The sequence below is a fragment of the Prinia subflava genome, chromosome 2 (genome assembly GCF_021018805.1).
Source record: "Prinia subflava isolate CZ2003 ecotype Zambia chromosome 2, Cam_Psub_1.2, whole genome shotgun sequence".
Classification (NCBI taxonomy): Eukaryota; Metazoa; Chordata; class Aves; order Passeriformes; family Cisticolidae; genus Prinia; species Prinia subflava.
This window is the reverse complement of record NC_086248.1, coordinates 108,459,088-108,475,619: the sequence shown is the minus strand read 5'-3', so window position 1 is coordinate 108,475,619 and position 16,532 is coordinate 108,459,088. Positions and strand designations below refer to the sequence as shown.

Genomic DNA, 16,532 nt, shown 5'->3' with positions numbered 1-16,532 from the left:
TTGTATTGATTTTAGTTTAATAAATGCTTACCCATGTAACCAAATACCTTTAAATATTGGGACCACATTAATTAGTGAGCACAAGTCCAATATTAGAGATTGCTTGTGGAAAAGCTCAAGTGGACAACTTTATTAAGTTCTTTAAAGCTGTTCTTGGCAAAGTCAGCTGGATTTGGAGTCTGTGTGAGTACTGACAAGCATCCTGGTGCACTCACAGGAGATGACTAGATTTAACTATGGCCTGAAATAGAAACCTCCTCTCTTTTTGCTGGTACCACTTTTGTACTGTGCTAAATACTTCGATGTTATACTATTTATAATTGTCACAAGCACATAGAAGGGCATTTGTTTGGTTCAAATCTTCCAGCTCCCATGGCATGCCCCTGATGCCAGTCCCAGTTCACTGGAGTGGCCTGTGAAGCATGGCCATCTGCTCATTCATGGGTTTGAAATTCAGACTCATGGTGTTTAATTAAACTCTTGTTTCTGTTCATTCATGGATTTGAAATTCAGACTAGTGGTGTTTAATTAAACTCTTGTTTCTGTTCATTCATGGATTTGAAATTCAGACTCGTGGTGTTTAATTAAACTCTTGTTTCTGGATTTCCTTTCAAGTAAGGATGTGTATGTCTGTGAGAGAGAGGGAGATAGAAATGTTTACAGGAAGTGAGAACTCTTCTGTAATCAATACCATTCTTTTTTCCATTTCAGAAGCTCATAATGTTTTATTTTATAATGTACTTTATGTTTAGTGCAGTTCTAAAATGTATTGATGCCTGACTCTTGTTTAAAATATGAACATCCAACAATGTGAACCATGAATTTAATTAAGGAGTAAAGGGATGGAAAATTAAATTGTAGGAAAAGTTGGAAGAATGAAACTTACGGCTTGGCTGGATCACAACAGGAGATGAGAATGGGGCATAAACATCTGCAAATATTCAGGTGAAACTGCCATGGCCAAGGAAGAGAAGAATGAATTAAGACAGATCATTGTTAAATATTTAGAAAATAAATGTACTGTCTAAACTGTAGAAGATGGCTTGATTTAGAAAGCTCCAAGATGGACGGTGCTTCTTAATAAAATATCACCACTGTCCCTTAATGTAAGTAAACCCAGACTAGACTGTATTTCTAACAGTGTTTGTACCCCCCTCTAGTAGATTTCCAAACAGGTTTTGTGTGGACATTCATTTTCTAAAAATCAGCAACAAATGCAACTTGCATGTTATGTATAAATAAAAACTGTGTATCTGCACGTTTATTTTATGTTTCACTTTACATTCAGACATTCACACCTGTGTGTAAAAGTATTTAAAACATGTACTTAAAAGAAGTCTACAATCAGTTTAAATTTCTGTGGTTTCCACAACATAACATTTTATTGTTTTAATTTCACATGTCTATTTATTTTAATTTGTCTTTGAGTCATAAATTTGGCACAAATCTGATAGTTTCTACAGGGAATTTTTTTCCGTTTTGTGGGGAGAAGGAAAAAAAGAATAAAATTAGACTGTGGTTGCTGTGGGTATTGAGTAATGTTTAATGTTTATTGTTACATTACTTCAGAGAATAGCTGACTCATCAAATCACATTTGGAATTAAAAAGAAATCTTGAATAAAAAGTTCAACTCTAATTCCCAATAAGCTTTATCAGAAGTATCCTCTAAATTATTTGGTATCAATGTGTGTTAAACCAAATAATTTTAGCTGAATAATTCTTTGGGAAATAAAAGGTTTCTCTTTTGTTGGTTTATACTTTTAAACTTCTTTTTAGTGATTGCTGAGAATAGAAATTTGAGCCTTGAGAGTTTACTATATCAGGCTCTATATTCAATCATGAGAAAGGATGTTCTTTGCCATTAGTTTCATACAAACCATTTTGAAGGGTCAGGATTTGTAAACTCTTTTCACTCCATATGTAAGGAATTGTTCATGTCTTTGGGTCTTGGAAGTGATGATCAGCTGGAGATGGAACAGGCTGAGGAAAACCTGTGGTGTGGGAAAGGAGGGTTTGGTGTAGTAATTCAGAGTAGGCAGAGTACAGACTCTGCACATTGAAATCCACGGGGAATGGACACACTGGGCTGAACCACAGCTCCAGACAGTTTGGTGGCCTCTCTCACACAGAAGGTGTTTGCAGTTCTCCAAGGAAAAGTACAGGACTGGGAAAAGCACCTCCACTGCATTCTCCAGGCTTCTGGCAATTTGGGATATTGGGACTTTATAAAATGGAGATATATTTGTTTCAATAGGTCAGGGTGACTTCTCAAGGTTTCTCTTTTCTTTTTGCTTTTAGAAGACCAGATGTTTAAATGTTGCTGGGAATAGTTTTATTCTGTGGTTACCTTTGTAGAAACTTCTTTGGAAAAAGAAAAGTTTTAGTTTAAATGCCAGTTAATAACACAGTAGGCTTTATTCTTGAATTTTTATTAATTTTGTTCTAAAATCCTCCAGTTGAAACTTCAGTGTCTTTCAGTACCTGCCTCATTAGGGAAAAAAAAGCAGACTGGAGGAAGATGTCACCACACAAATACTTAAAAGTAATTCCAAGTTCCTGTAGCTTTCCTTCAATGGTTGTGTATTATTTGGGGACGACTTGGATCTTCTGTTGGCCCTGTGGCTGCTGGGAGACTTCCTGCTTTTGCCTGTTCAGGAAGGATTTGGTATTAGTTCTGATGCCTTTTAGCAAGTTGTTTCATAAATATTTTTGGCTATTTTTATCATGTTTTTATGTTGAGTGTGCCAAAGGTGGTGGTTCTGAACTTGTTTGGGCATGACTTCAACTTTTTGCACAGTAATTTCATACCTCTAACAGTCACTTGGCCTTGTTGTTTAACCACAATGTCTTTGGGTTTAATTTTTTTTTTTTTTTTTTGGCTTTTCAAAATTTACTTCAAGGTTTACAAAATACAGGGTATTATAAAACTCTCATTTTATGGTTATAGTTTAACAGGGCCTGGGACAACTGAAATCAAAAGATGGAGACTTTCTAAAAACACTGTGGGGGAGATGGTGAAACTTAGAGGGCCTTAAATCCAAGGTTTATTCTGTAAGTTTCAGTCTAAAATTCAGTTTGTCTGTAAATGAGTAAAGCCTTTCTGATTTTCTTCCCCCCCAATCAGTTTTTTGAGACATTTTGATGTATAAACTCTGAATTATATTAAAATTGATATTTTGGTCGGGAAAAAATGATTGTGAGACTTTATTGGCAGCTGAGGGATAAACATTACAGGAGTTTAAGTATCTCAAAACCAATGTTAAAATTCAAGAAATTCAGAGAATGTTGCAGTTGCAGGCCCAGCCAAGATACCTGGGCAACCTTGACTGTGACATCTCATAACTGAGCAAGGGCCATTCCGTGTAGGAATGATGGCAGAGACAGGGGGAAAGCTTGTTAAGTGAGATGAGTGTGACCAGTGGCCTTTATTTAGTGTAAATGTAATTAACAGCTCAACTGGGTTTTGGATCAACGTAGTAGAAACCAAATCTGTGGTGTTTAAAAGCTTCTCCACGCATGTGTGCACACAGACACAAACAGAACAGGCTCCCCTCTAAGCACCCCCAGCACCTCCCACAAAAAGAGGCCAGAACCACACTTGTAAGGCTGCTTGGAACTCTTTAGTGCGTGTTTTTTGTTGGTATCTGAATGTAAACACAGGAAGATGGGTGTTATTTGGAGGGAAAACATTTGTGAACAAAACCCAACCACAGGAGAAACAATAGTCCGGTTTTTGGCTGTGCTTTAAGAAAACATTTCCTATTTTTTCCTGAGCATAAGAAGAATCAAGACTCTGTGCATATTCTTCTCATTCAAAATAATATCAAGTGTGACACTGGATCTCCTACCCAGGTGGAATATCTGTGATGATTGTGAATATTCATTCACTAACTGTGCCAAAAGTAATACTGCTGGGAAAGGAGGCAGGCTGTATCTTTCCAAGGAGATAAATTGAAAAGTAGTAATTCTCTTTGGATATACAGAACCTTAACAATAAATATCAAGGTAAATACAAAATGACAGTAACAGCTAATGCAGGACACTTTGAAAATGCAACCCAAAGTGGCATCTTGGAGTAGAAGTGTAAAGACTGAAAACCATGTCTTGAATTTCTTTCATCTTTACAACAGCAGGAAATAAAAAGCATACAAGGGATGGATGTGTTTTGTGTCTAGGTATCAGCCATTGAAGCCAGCAAACCTTTAATACTGCATTTCTGAAGATAGGTCTTGCATTATTTAAAAAATGCAGAAATTCTGCAACACAAAGCTGCAAAATCTCCAGCTTTTACTAAAATGTATTTGAAGAGACTGTTTGGTGCAAGAAAGGCACATAGGTTATTCTAGGGAGATTTAAAATACGACATAATTCATGATCCCAAAGAAGAAGGAGTAGAAGCTTGAAAGACTTTGAGCTCGTTCAGAAAAATTAAAGGTGCTAACAAACATAATTTGGTTTTAGGGCTGAGCCAGAGTTGGGTTTTGTTGAGAAGGTAGTGGGGATATCAGATTTCTGGAAATACCAGATTTATTTATGAGGTGTAGTTGAGGATTCTGTCTGGGAAGGGTCTTTCAGTGATGTCTTGCTCTGCTCCCCTGTGCAGAATCTTTTCTTGAATGGAATGAAAATCAGATAGAGAAAATGCAGTGTTTTAGGAATACCTGTACAAACTGTATTTATTCTGTGTAAACATCCTTGAGAGTCTCTTGTGTTGGTGAATTCACCAAGATCCTAAAAAATTGTTAAGGTCTCGTGACAAAAGCAGTGGCTTCTGTTCTCATAAAGGCATTTTAGAGATTAGATCATAATGCTTTAAAAGCTGTGTTGGATATACATTTGTAAATATAATGCATCATTCCATGAAGGAAAAGTAGCACACTTTGTGTTGTGAAGAATCACAGAATTGTTTAGTTTGAAAGGAATATGAAAGTTCTAGTGGAGGTCTAGTCCAGCCCCCTGTTCAGGGAGATTTCTCTTGGTTTTTAAATTGACATCAATAAGGGAATTAATAGATTCACTGTTCCTTGCCCCACCTTTCCCTGCTCAAACTGTGTGTTCCCATCTGTCGTTCTTTCCTGTCCATTGTGTGTCTGGTGGGTGCTTTTGCAGGCAATATAGAGCAGGTAATGTGGAATAGGATGGAATAGGAATGACACCTGTGCAGAGGTGGGCTGTGGTTGTTAAATTGGTTGTTGAGCTATGCCCTCAGCCAGTACTTTGGTCTCCTTATGGAAGCCACTGATCTGTAGATTCCTACTGAAAACTCCTTTTGCAACCAAACCACAGTGATGTGCAAATCTACGGAGTAAATACTTTTCAGAGAAGCTTTAGTGCAAATAAGTTGACTTGTAATGCATAACTTTGGCTTTGTGATTGCTTTTTGTTGAGGGCAGTAGTGGCTGTGTTAGGATCCAGTGAGTGAATACCTGGCCAGTGCTGTTTTGTGGATTCATGGAATGGTTTGGGCTGGAAGGACCTGAGGGGATGAAACCCCTCTACCCTGGGCAGGGATACCTTCTCCTAGACCAGGCTGCTCAAAGCTCCAGCCAGCCTGGCCCCAGACAGTTCCAGGGATGGGGCATCCACAGTTTCCCTGAGCAACTTGTGCCAACTTGTGAATTACATTTGTAATGTGATTATAAATCTTGCTTCAAACTTGCATGTGTTATTAGCCCTTCTATAAAACACAAATGCAGCATTGTCTGTCTGGCCTATCCTTCTGAGTCCCAATGCCCAGAGGAATTTCACATGCAAATCTTGTATCCTGTACAGATTGTGAGATAGATATTCTGATACAATTAATCTCTTTCTGGACATATGTATTATCTCTCGAAATCAGTCTGGTCCTGTAAGATTTGGGGATTAAGAGGTGATTTAATGCATCACAGATGAAGCAGCTGCATATGGAGAAGAGTTATGTCATTGTTACCATGAACCAGAGGGTAGGGTGGAGGAAGAGGAGGGAAGAGGAGCTCTATCTCCAGACAGATCAGTATTTACTATGAAATGAATGTTTCTGTCAAGAGTTCATTCAGCCTTTGTGTACAGATGCAGTTGGGAGGCTTCAGTGCTGTAGTATGTGGTGTGTGAGCTAACTCAGCACCACCAGGAGTCTGGGAGCAGAGAGAGGAAGCCCCAGGCAGAGAAGGTTTGTGGGAATGGTGAATTAAACAGCACTGCAGTGTTCAGAGCTGAGGGGTTTGTCACCACAGTGATCAGAATGGTTGGTGGATTGCCTTTGGAAGGCTTGCTGGGAAGCACAACTGGGTGGATACAGTGATCAGAGTGCTTATAGCCCCTCGACATTTTAATTGGGCTTGATGTTGTGATATCTCTCAGGCTTGAAGGTGCAGGGGCTTGTGGAAGTTGCAGCCTCGTGCAGAAGGCTCAGGGCTCGCTGAGCAGGGCCAGCAGCTGGGCAGAACCAGCTCCTGCTCTGGACACTTGGTCCTGGCCCTGCTGCTGGCCTTGCCCAAGTGCCTTGAAATAAGTGCAGGGATAGAAAGTGAATTGGAGATGGTGGCAGACTGAACTCCTTTTCTGTGTCTTCACTACTTTTCTGGGATTAGGAGTAAGTTTTATATTAAGGTTTTATGCCTTTAGTCAGCAAACACATAAGCTACTGCCTTCCTTCCTTCCCTGTAAGCAACAAGTGATGTAGTTTGGAGAGTTGTAGTGTTTGTACAGACATCAGTAGCAGCAAAGCTTCTGAGGAGGGCCTAGGCAGAAGAGTTGGCTTCTCTCTTTACACCTGAACTGAAATTAATCTTTCAAAATCTATTAAATGCAATGAAAAATGTAAAAAGTACATCCACTTTAAGGGACCTATGTTTTTTCAACATTCTAACCTCTCCTGGAGGTACATCTGAAATTCTTTTTGTTCACAGTAACTCAAGAAACTTTTAAAATAAATTTTCTGCCATTTACCACTATTTAGAACTTAAAGATTCATTTATTTGGCATTGTATCTCGCTAACCCTTTTTTTTCTTATCTGTAAAATTGTAGAAAAGCTGAAAGAATTCTTCTTCAGAGTGATTTTAGTTTATTTTTCCCATATTAAAAAGGTAGAGACAGAAGTGTTTTCCTACCTTTCCTTAGAGAAGATACTTTAGACACAAGTTTGTCTGCATGTTGAATTTGTCTTTTGTTATCTTTGAAACCTACCCAAATTTACTAAAGTTTCAACCTTTTGGAAAATATCCATTGCATTTTCTTAGTAGATAAATCATCTAAGAGTATTCTGTCTGCAGCAGGAATGTGCTCCATTGAGCCCTCCAGGATCAGTGCTTCAGGAATTGGACAGGACTTTGTCTGCAGGTGTTTTTTCTGGCAGTAGGTCAGTAATTTAAAAATTTCCCCTCCTAGTATGAAGAGAAGATACAGCAGCTGATAAGAGTAAAAAAAAGCTAGAAGTTATGTAACTTTAATTTAACACTGTAGTGCATCCTGGTGGATTGCGGCGTTTTGTCTTTTGAGAATTATACATTAAAATTTTATTTCAGTATGTAACTACCTGCATCACTGTCTCCCCAACTAAATATTTTTATTGTACTGTATTTTGTTTTTTAAAATCACTGCCTTGAAAGTTTTTAGTCAGCTCTTTCTAGAGATGCAGGAAATGATGAGCAGAGCTTACTGAAATACAGGTTTCACTGTGTTTCCATTAGGCATAACTAGAAGTTATCCAGGAAATAAAGCAGAAATAGTAATTATTTAACATGTCAGCTGACACTTTAGAGACTACTATTGAACTGAAAACAACATCAAAGCTTAACAGGACAGAAACAGCAGGGCCAGGCTCAGACTGTGCTGTGTAGAATAGATGATAAACTACAGATAACCTGGAACTTCTGTCTTTAGCTTCTGAAAAGAGAAGAGTCATACTTTGGCAGTGGAGCAAACTAGATTCATTTTCCCATTCTTGGCTGTATGTGAGTACCACAAGTTTCCATTCTGTGCTCCTTTAAAACAAGCTGCAGCACTTTGTGTCGAGGTACGGCGTGTTTCCGAGCTCGACAGGCTCCTGCAGCCTGTCAGGGCTCCACCAGCGCTCTGCTCGTGCCTCGCAGAAAGCAAAGGAGATTTTCATTTCTCCCTCCATTCAACAGGAGCCTCTTTCATGTCGGAAAATTGAAAACGCGTGTTTTTCAGCGTGCTGCGGGGATGTGTGTGTGCCCTCTGGCACACCTGGTTCTCATTTCCTGACTTGAAAGCATCTCCCATCAAAAGAAGCAGAAAAACAATTCCTCTCTGACACGCTGCTCGGAGGCCCTCGCTCTGCACAGGGCCTTCCTTTGCTTTGCCATCTTGGGCCCATCGCAGCGACATTATGAGATGCAGAGCACACACTGAATGGGATGCTCAGCTTATATTGTGCTGGGTTCTTTCTCCTCTTGTTGTGGTTATTTCAAGCATTAGAAATCTTCTTGAGAAGTCACTACGCTGAGGAAAAACCCCAGTGATTCAATCCTTAGTTTTTTGCATGGAGCTCAAATGAAAGATCCAAGTCTGTAGCAAGTTAAGGTTAGCATAACCTGTGAATTGAAAATTAGTTACTGTTTGGTAACTTAATTATCAGAAAGATTAACATTTAAAAATTCTAGCTCAAATTTATTTTCAAAATAGTTTGCAATGTAAGATAGTATCTAATATAATAGCTAAAAATTGAAGATGTTAACAATCTTAAAAAATAAAAACAAAAACATCACAGAGCCCCCCCCTTAGTAACTTGGTTGTTATGGAAGTTGTGCATAGGCTAACTAGCAAATTACTACTCCTGAATTAGTAACTCAAGGAACTACTGATACATCCAGAACAGCTAAATTACAGTAAGGTAACAGAAGAAAAAGAGCCTATAAAAAAGAAAGGTTGTAGATTCCTGACTGTTCTTATACAAATCTTGTAGTAATGAATGAGAAGTATTTAAATAGGAGGTAAAACTGTATTATTCTCATAATTACTCATTTCAATACCCACAGAAAAGGGAAGTTCTGTTTCACCGTTGGTCTGCCTGGCACTTTGAAAGAAGCACTGCATCAAAAACTGTATTGTGGCATGATGCAAGATAGGTCTCTCTGAAAATCAGTGTTGGTGTTTCTGTATGATCTTCAAGTGATTTGGTATATGATCTTCAAGTAATTTTCAGGCAGGAATAGAAGCTTCGGGTTGAAGACAGGTTTTCTGGGATCTCTTAGAGTTTTGTTTGGGTTTGTAGTTTATTTACAAAATGAAGGTGTTGTGGCTATTAAGCCTCATTCTTCTTTCCTTCCCTTGTCATAGGAATCTGTTGCCATATATCCCTAGAGCCTTTAGGAATCTGTGTATTCTTTCCCCTTAATCTAGGAGGCTAGAAACTTGCATCAAAATATCCATCTGTATGTTTCTGTTTATTTTTCATAATGGATGGCACCACTTGCTCTTCCTCTACCCTTCAATGCTGTAACCTCATTATAGAAGGTCACCAAATTTGTCAGGCATGATTTATTGAAATAGTCTCTGGAAACTCTCTGTTTTCTGTAGAGGAATTTTTGCCTTTGCCAGTAGCAATCCTAGAGGAAGGCACTTCATTGTCCTTAGCCCTGCAAAGATGGACAGCAACAGTTCCAGCAACAGTATTTTTGTCAGCAGAGGAGTTACAAGTAGGCAACGTGGTGTTTGCAAAATATCACTGTGTTAGGAAAATAATTTGTTTACTATATCAAACAGTTATTTCAGTGTGAAGCACTAATTTAACTCAGTAAATTTTTCCAGCTAGTCATCTCATTCTTGAGTCACTCATGTGTGAAGTCTTGGGGAAGCATTTGTCTGTCATTGCAAAATACTCATCTTTGAAATATAATGAGCTTCAGGTTACTGAATCATCATAACTGGGAAAGGATAATAAAGTGATTTAAATTCTGTTTACAGGAAAGTTACTAAAATGAATGTATTTGAAAAGTGAATGTAGAATTGAAAGATTCTTTGTGGGAGTCCCTCTTGGGTTGGTTGTAGTACTATTCAGTGAAAGAAATGCCAAATGTATTAAAATTCACAGTTAAATGTAGTATAATGTGAGGTAGTTAAGCAGATGAACCAGATTTACATTTTCATCAACTTGTGTGCATGATTTGGAAATGTGTTTAAGTGGCTTTCACTGGAGCTGCTGTCGTGAGTCATGTTAATACAACTTTTTTGGAAGCTGGCTAAGGCTGGCGGTTACACTAAAGTGAGTGGAACTATAAATTTGAACCCACAACTTTATATTGTAAGTTATAAATCAGTTTTGATTGCTCTAGTAATGTATACATTAATTTTGTGCCTAGTTCTAGTATTATCTACAGTGTGTCCCCAGTTAGGGGCTATACAGACATATAGATCTGCTAAACCTGCAGGAGGTTTGGTTCTGACTTGAGATAATAGAAAGTGTAATGGCTTTTCTCTGCCTGTATCTGGTCAAAGTATGTGAAACACTGCTTAGTTGCTCTTTTTTTCTTCTTCAAAAATAGATGTTCCTACATCAAAAACTACAGTAACAAATTTTTCTTTTCCAAATGGGGGAATTGTTTTCCTTAGTTATCTGTCCCTGCAGACTGCCAGCAAGTGAAGTGTTGAAAGATTGTTACATACACTGCCAGCAGCAGTCTGTAAGTTTGCTGCCTTATAGGTTGACATAAATATGACAAAAAGAAATAACTTTGTCTGTGGGGATGTAGAGATATGTGATGTGTTAGTAGAATTGCAAAGCTGCTTTCCTTGTGGTTGATCCTGGATCACATCCGTGGGCTGCAGCTGTTCTTAACCCATATTAAGTTTTCTCTCTCTGAAATTTTTTTGGAGCAGACTTGATGTTATGGGAACTCTTCAATAAAGTCATTCTCTTTGTGGGGGGAAATAACATTATACGTCATGCTAAAAAATAGCCATTGTTTTTTTGATGCCAATTTAGGAAGACTGTGAAGTAGTAACATCTGGTTTTATTACTTGATGCAATGGAGATGCATAGACGCCCTCTGATTTTTGTGTCTCATTTGTTTCATTCCTATTCTAAGTCCTCTGTTTCTTATTCATATATATATTTAAACATATTACATATTATATTTTAAAGGTACTAACAGTTGTTTTTCAAGAAAAAGACAGCTTCCTCACTTTTTGCTGGAGCATATGCCTGTTTAGTTTTGTTCTTTACAGCAAAACTTCATAGTGATTAAAGTTTCTTAGTTCAAAAAAAGTAATGTCCATGTTGTGTTCTATGGGAAGAATGTATCTTGTGGGTTTTTTTCATGTTCTTCATCCATCACTTTGGAATAAGTAGTAGATATTTCACAGTTCTGTTGTGGGCAGGAGCTTCTGAGTGTGGGTGTGATGAGGGCAATGAATGCTTACAGACCCTCCTGTAAGCAGCTGCTGAGGTTGCTCTCTTGAAGATTATCTCCTAACCAGGACACTTCTCTCATTAACTAGAGAGCTTGACAGTCTCAAAGAAAACAACTTTCTCCTTTGTGCTCTCAAGAACGACTTCCCTTGGCTGGGTAATTGTTGTAGTATTTTGGCTCTTTGATTTTCCTCTAAAATTTGTAACTGGTTTCTACTCAGTCTGTTTGCTATACAAAGAATTTTTTTGTCTTTCTGTTGCGCCAATTGGATGTAGATTCAATGCCAAAGTGTCCCACTTCAAACAGCTCAGTTTAGCTGAATTGGATTAATCAGGAGACACTGCCCATTAGCAGGGACACATAACTGAAGACCAAGGTATTTTTTTTGATGATTGAACATAGCAGGATTTTGGGACACATGTGCACAATTTTTCAGCAATCTGGTCTCTGGGGTGATCCTCTGACATCTAATGCATCTGTAGTGCTCCAGAGGGGTTTCTTTGTTTGTTGGGGTTTTTTGAAATCTTGGAAATGAGTGGGGTAATTTTTTTTCCTTCTCTATTAGCAATCTTTGAAAAAACTCACTGTGCATTTAAAGAGAAGGGTATAATTGTGTGACAGGTAGCCAGAGAGGGAGATTCTTGGAGTAGGTTACCATGTTAATTAGGGTTTAAAATGGTGAGAAAAACTAGAAAACTAGAAAAACACAGTCTGTGAGTCTAGAAAACTAGAAAAACACAGTCTGTGAGTAGCTGCAGTACACAGTGCCAGACCTGCCAATGTGTTTGTGCCATGTTGTACCCAAACCAGTCAGCTCTAAACTCAGCATATGCACAGCAATGAGAGACTCAGCAGGCTGCACTGGAGCCACTTTGGGTTGGGTTTAATGATTAATTTTTTCTTTATGCCACATCTAGGCTGGCTTCAGCGAGTGTCTCTGTTCTGGGCTTGTTAGTGCTTCCATAAAGTGTGAGTTACCTGTGGAGACTGAGCTGCCTTTGTCTGCAGCCAGCCCTGATCTCTTACCAGCTCCAGTTCCCTGCCACTTGGAAGCAACTAGGTTGTTTCCAGCCATAAATTTGGGTCTGGAGGCTGTGTAGGTGTATTTATGTAGTTCTGTACCTAGTAAGTCCAAATGGATTATAGCAGATTTTTTTATGGTTCCAGTGCTTGCATCATCTTGTTGTATTTAATGAGAAATGTGCTAGAAATATTTAGATATAATTGGGAATGGACTGTATCTGACTTCTCTCTGTATATTCTGGTGTTTACTGGAGTTTTAGGCACTGATAAGTCACAAATCTTATCAAAATAAGTAACACTAATAAGACTAATAAGTAACAAATAAGTTACACTACCTGTAAGTAGTCACTTACAGGTAATTTGAGATCGTTGTTACTTTACAACTCTACATTAGTTATGATTTTTTCTTTCCTAACTGAATAACACAGTTCACCTGGCTCTTCATTAAACCTCTTCTGCCCTTGAGGAAAAACGTCAACAAGCAGGAGGCAGAAGTAGTGTAAAGACCTTGGTCTATGTGGAGAAGGTATCAGCAGTGAGTTTTCCCCTCCAACAAAGCTCAGTTGGTTCAGAACATGCACGGTGCCGTTTGGCTGCAGCTGGATGTCCCAAAGCACAGCACAGGAAGGGAAAAGGATGTAGGAGAAAAAATAGCAGGTGTGAGTGTTCCTACAGAACAAGAGTAGCAGTCATGACCTGCTTGTCTTCAGCAAAAACAGGTTTCAGGGGATAGGTACAGAAAGCACAGAGGCAATAAGTGATTGTTTGCAGAAGCTTTTTGATTTCTTGAGGACAAACCTTTAAAAATGACAGCAATTTATATTAGGAGTCCAATGAGCAGCCACTTTGGCAAAAATTCATGGCTGAATTCCTTTATTCCTGTGTTGTAAAAAGGCTGAATCAGATGGACTGAGTAGAAGATTCTGTCGTGCAAAAGGAGTTACTGTGCACTGAAGTTGTTCTGGGTTTGAAGAGTTGCACGCAAGAATCATTCCCAGGAGAGTGATTAGTAAGAGGATTCTGTCCGGATAGAGATGCCAAGTCAGAGACAGTGTTGCTGTTTCTTCTATCTGTACTTAACTTCTGTTTGGTTTATGATTTTGTGGAGTCAAAATTTCAGGAAAGTTGTGAGCAAACCACTGACTTAGTTGAATCTTTGAGTAACTCTGTGTCAACCTTTTTAAAAATAAAAACATGTGGCAGAAACTTGTCATCTGCATCAGTATGAAGAAACTCATTATTTTGCATCATCACAGCCAGATTAATGTGATGATGTAAATTAATGGTAGGATATCTGTATTTTGACTATTCCCAATTTTAATATTTCTTTAGGTTGTGGAGAGCACCTTGTCCGGACCATACTGGCCAGAGAATGTTCGTGTGCTTTGCAAACAGAGGATGCCCACCAAGCTCTCCTAGAGACTATGCAAAACAAGTTTATTGGTGAGTATTTGCCTAAATGTCACCCAAAATAGTTGAAAATGCAAGTAACTCTGTTAAATAAAGATACTTACTCTTGCATTTTCTGTTGAAGCCTTGTGTTGCAGTTGGCTTCAGATTTAGTGTTGTGTTACATCTGAAAAATGTTAAACTACAGAAGAATATATTAGGAAATTTAAAGGAAAACCCTTGGAAATACCTCAATTGTTATGTGAGTCATAGAATACCCGGAGAGGTTTGAAGAAAGAATTTCCTGTCTGAATCATGGGCTGTGGTGTACAATTGCATATTTTAGAATTGATGGGTTAGGAGCATTAGTAAAAATTATTCTTCATGTTAACCCTTTTAAAAATAGTAGACCTCAAAACCATTTCATGTTCTAATTAAATGCTTTGGACAGACAGATTCTAGTTTGCTATTTACATCCTAAAACTAATTTCTTGGAAAAGTGAAATAAACTTAGTTAAAAAACCACTTTTTTCTTTGGTTTAAGAGAATTGTGCAATATGTCTTCAATTTCTTGTAAATATAGATCTCATTTTCTTTCCTCAAGTCATAAGCAAAATATGAATGTGGATTTTTCAAGTAACCATAAAATCTTGCCCTTTTGAAAACTCCAGTGAAACTTGTGGCACATATGTTGACTTGCAGTGTTTTCATACCCCTGAAAATTTTTCAGGCTTTAGAATCCACGGACAATTTTCATCTTCAAAATTTCTTATGGACAACATAATACTTGTACACTGTGTTGCCAAAGCTCATTTTGTGATGCTTTAATTAGAATTGAAAGAGGGACATACACACACCTTTTGGGGTCTTGCCAAACAACTTCTTGATTTCTTTTTATAGTGTTGAATCCATGTTAGATTCTTCTTCTGACATTTGACTGTTTGAGGGGAAGTCACATTGGAAGACTACACTTGATAATCTGCTACTGTAGTAGTTTCTAGGTGTTTTGAGAGTTCAGAACATTGTGTGTTCCCCCAAAAAATTCCAACCCAAGCAGCAAAAATGTAGCTTTTTCTATTTAATCACTCATTCTGGTGCACAGTGGTACAAAATTAGGAATTTGTGTACCCAGAAGAAGCGTTTGGGAAGGATGCTTGTGGTAGCTTTGCTGATTTGTAGCCAGCTTTGCAGATGTTGTATGGAAGTGGCCTAACTTTGGGAAAGTCAGATCTTTAGTCCACACTCTCAAAATTTATTGTGCTGTTTGTGGTGAGAGTAAAAGCAAGCCCAAATTGTGTGTAGCCTTCTGCAGTTTCATATTAGTGCATGTACACACACCAGATGGAAAGCTACTGATCAAGCAATTCATAGAGACTGGCTGATAAAAGCCCAAAATTTAAATTTTTTTCGTTAAAGGTGCCTTCTTCAAGTTGCTTTGAGTTTTCTGGGTTTTCTTTGGTCTGTTTGGTAATGGTTAGCAAAAAACACAATTCTCGTTTTGCTGTTTAATGCAAACATATTTTGCCAGCATAACAGATGTTTTCATTTAAATGTTAACTGGCTCCTATGTGGTATATACATTGTGCTCTTTAGTGGACATGTGAAAATGTTTCTGTTGGAGATAAGAGCCTATTAAATGTTGCTGAAGTTTTTGTTACACCTGAACTATCAATTGCAGAGAAAGAGGAGCTGCTCTGACAGAAGTACCAGGATGAATTATTGCCTTGGGAAAACACTAAACCCAGCTAAACAGCAGAAAGTGAAAACAGTGAGAGACAGGATTAAATTAATGCTCTTCGTGAAAAGAAATTTGAAAAAAACGTTTATATAACATTTATATAAATGCTCTGTAATTCCTTCTTTAAAGTTTTAATTCAGGACAGGTCTGGCTTGTATTTTCAGAAACTTACCACTGCAAGCTTCTGCTGCCTGACAGCAGGAATGTGCAGTATCTGCTCTGTTACACTCTGGGCAGTGCTGATGTAGGGAAAAAAGACACAGCCACTTTTGGTTCTTGTGTAGGTAAAGAAAACATAAAATCATAGAAAACATAAAATCTAGTTTGTGCTCAGCTGTCCCGTGAATGAATTTTGATCAAGGAAAACACCAAAATCCAGGTATATCTTGCTGGTAACATGTGACATAGTATTGAGTTTGTAGCTGGTGGAGAAATTTTGGAGATCTTGGCAATCGTGCAGATGGAATGCCAAGTTGCATGCAGCAAATACAGTGCAACAGTTAAAAATGTGCATTACACTTAAAACAGTAGGTTTATATTAAATAGGCTAAATATTTGTACTAAATATACTAAATTTGCTGTGACTTTCCATAGGTGGTGTGCTAGTTGATGGCACAGGATATGTGGTATGTGCAGGATTTCTTACTGTGAAACAACAGGATAAAATGGGCTAATGCACTCCTTGCTGAGTGCATGGATGCTTCCCTTGCCTTCCTTAGAACCCTGCTTTGTGGTCTTGGCAAACTGTCACCAGAATTATAATGGAAAAAAAGGCATTGGAAAAAAATCCAGCCTTTACCAAGCTGAGCTCGAGTATTTTATCAGAAGTCAAAATGTGTGTTACTTGTATCAGCGGAATGAACAGCTGATTTTGGCAATTGCCATCAGATTGGTGCTTCCTGTTTACAGGACTCTGCGGGTCTCTGCAGAGCCTGGGAATCCTGCCAGCTAGGGAATGCCTGGCTCAGACACTGAGTGCTGTTTAAACAGCAGGTGATGAGCAAACTCATGTCAGATGTGCTGCTCTCA

General features: G+C 38.3%; 1 protein-coding gene across 3 annotated transcripts in view; it reads left to right on the top strand.

Moving 5' to 3' along the window:
* The window catches only part of TASP1 (taspase 1), an 82,070-nt gene that overhangs the window by 39,950 nt on the left and 25,588 nt on the right, over window positions 1-16,532 (top strand). For all 3 annotated transcript variants that reach the window (XM_063391542.1, XM_063391541.1, XM_063391539.1), the window contains one exon: window positions 13,709-13,819. In XM_063391542.1, coding sequence (XP_063247612.1) covers window positions 13,709-13,819 — 111 coding nt within the window. The remainder of the gene's footprint in view (window positions 1-13,708; window positions 13,820-16,532) is intronic.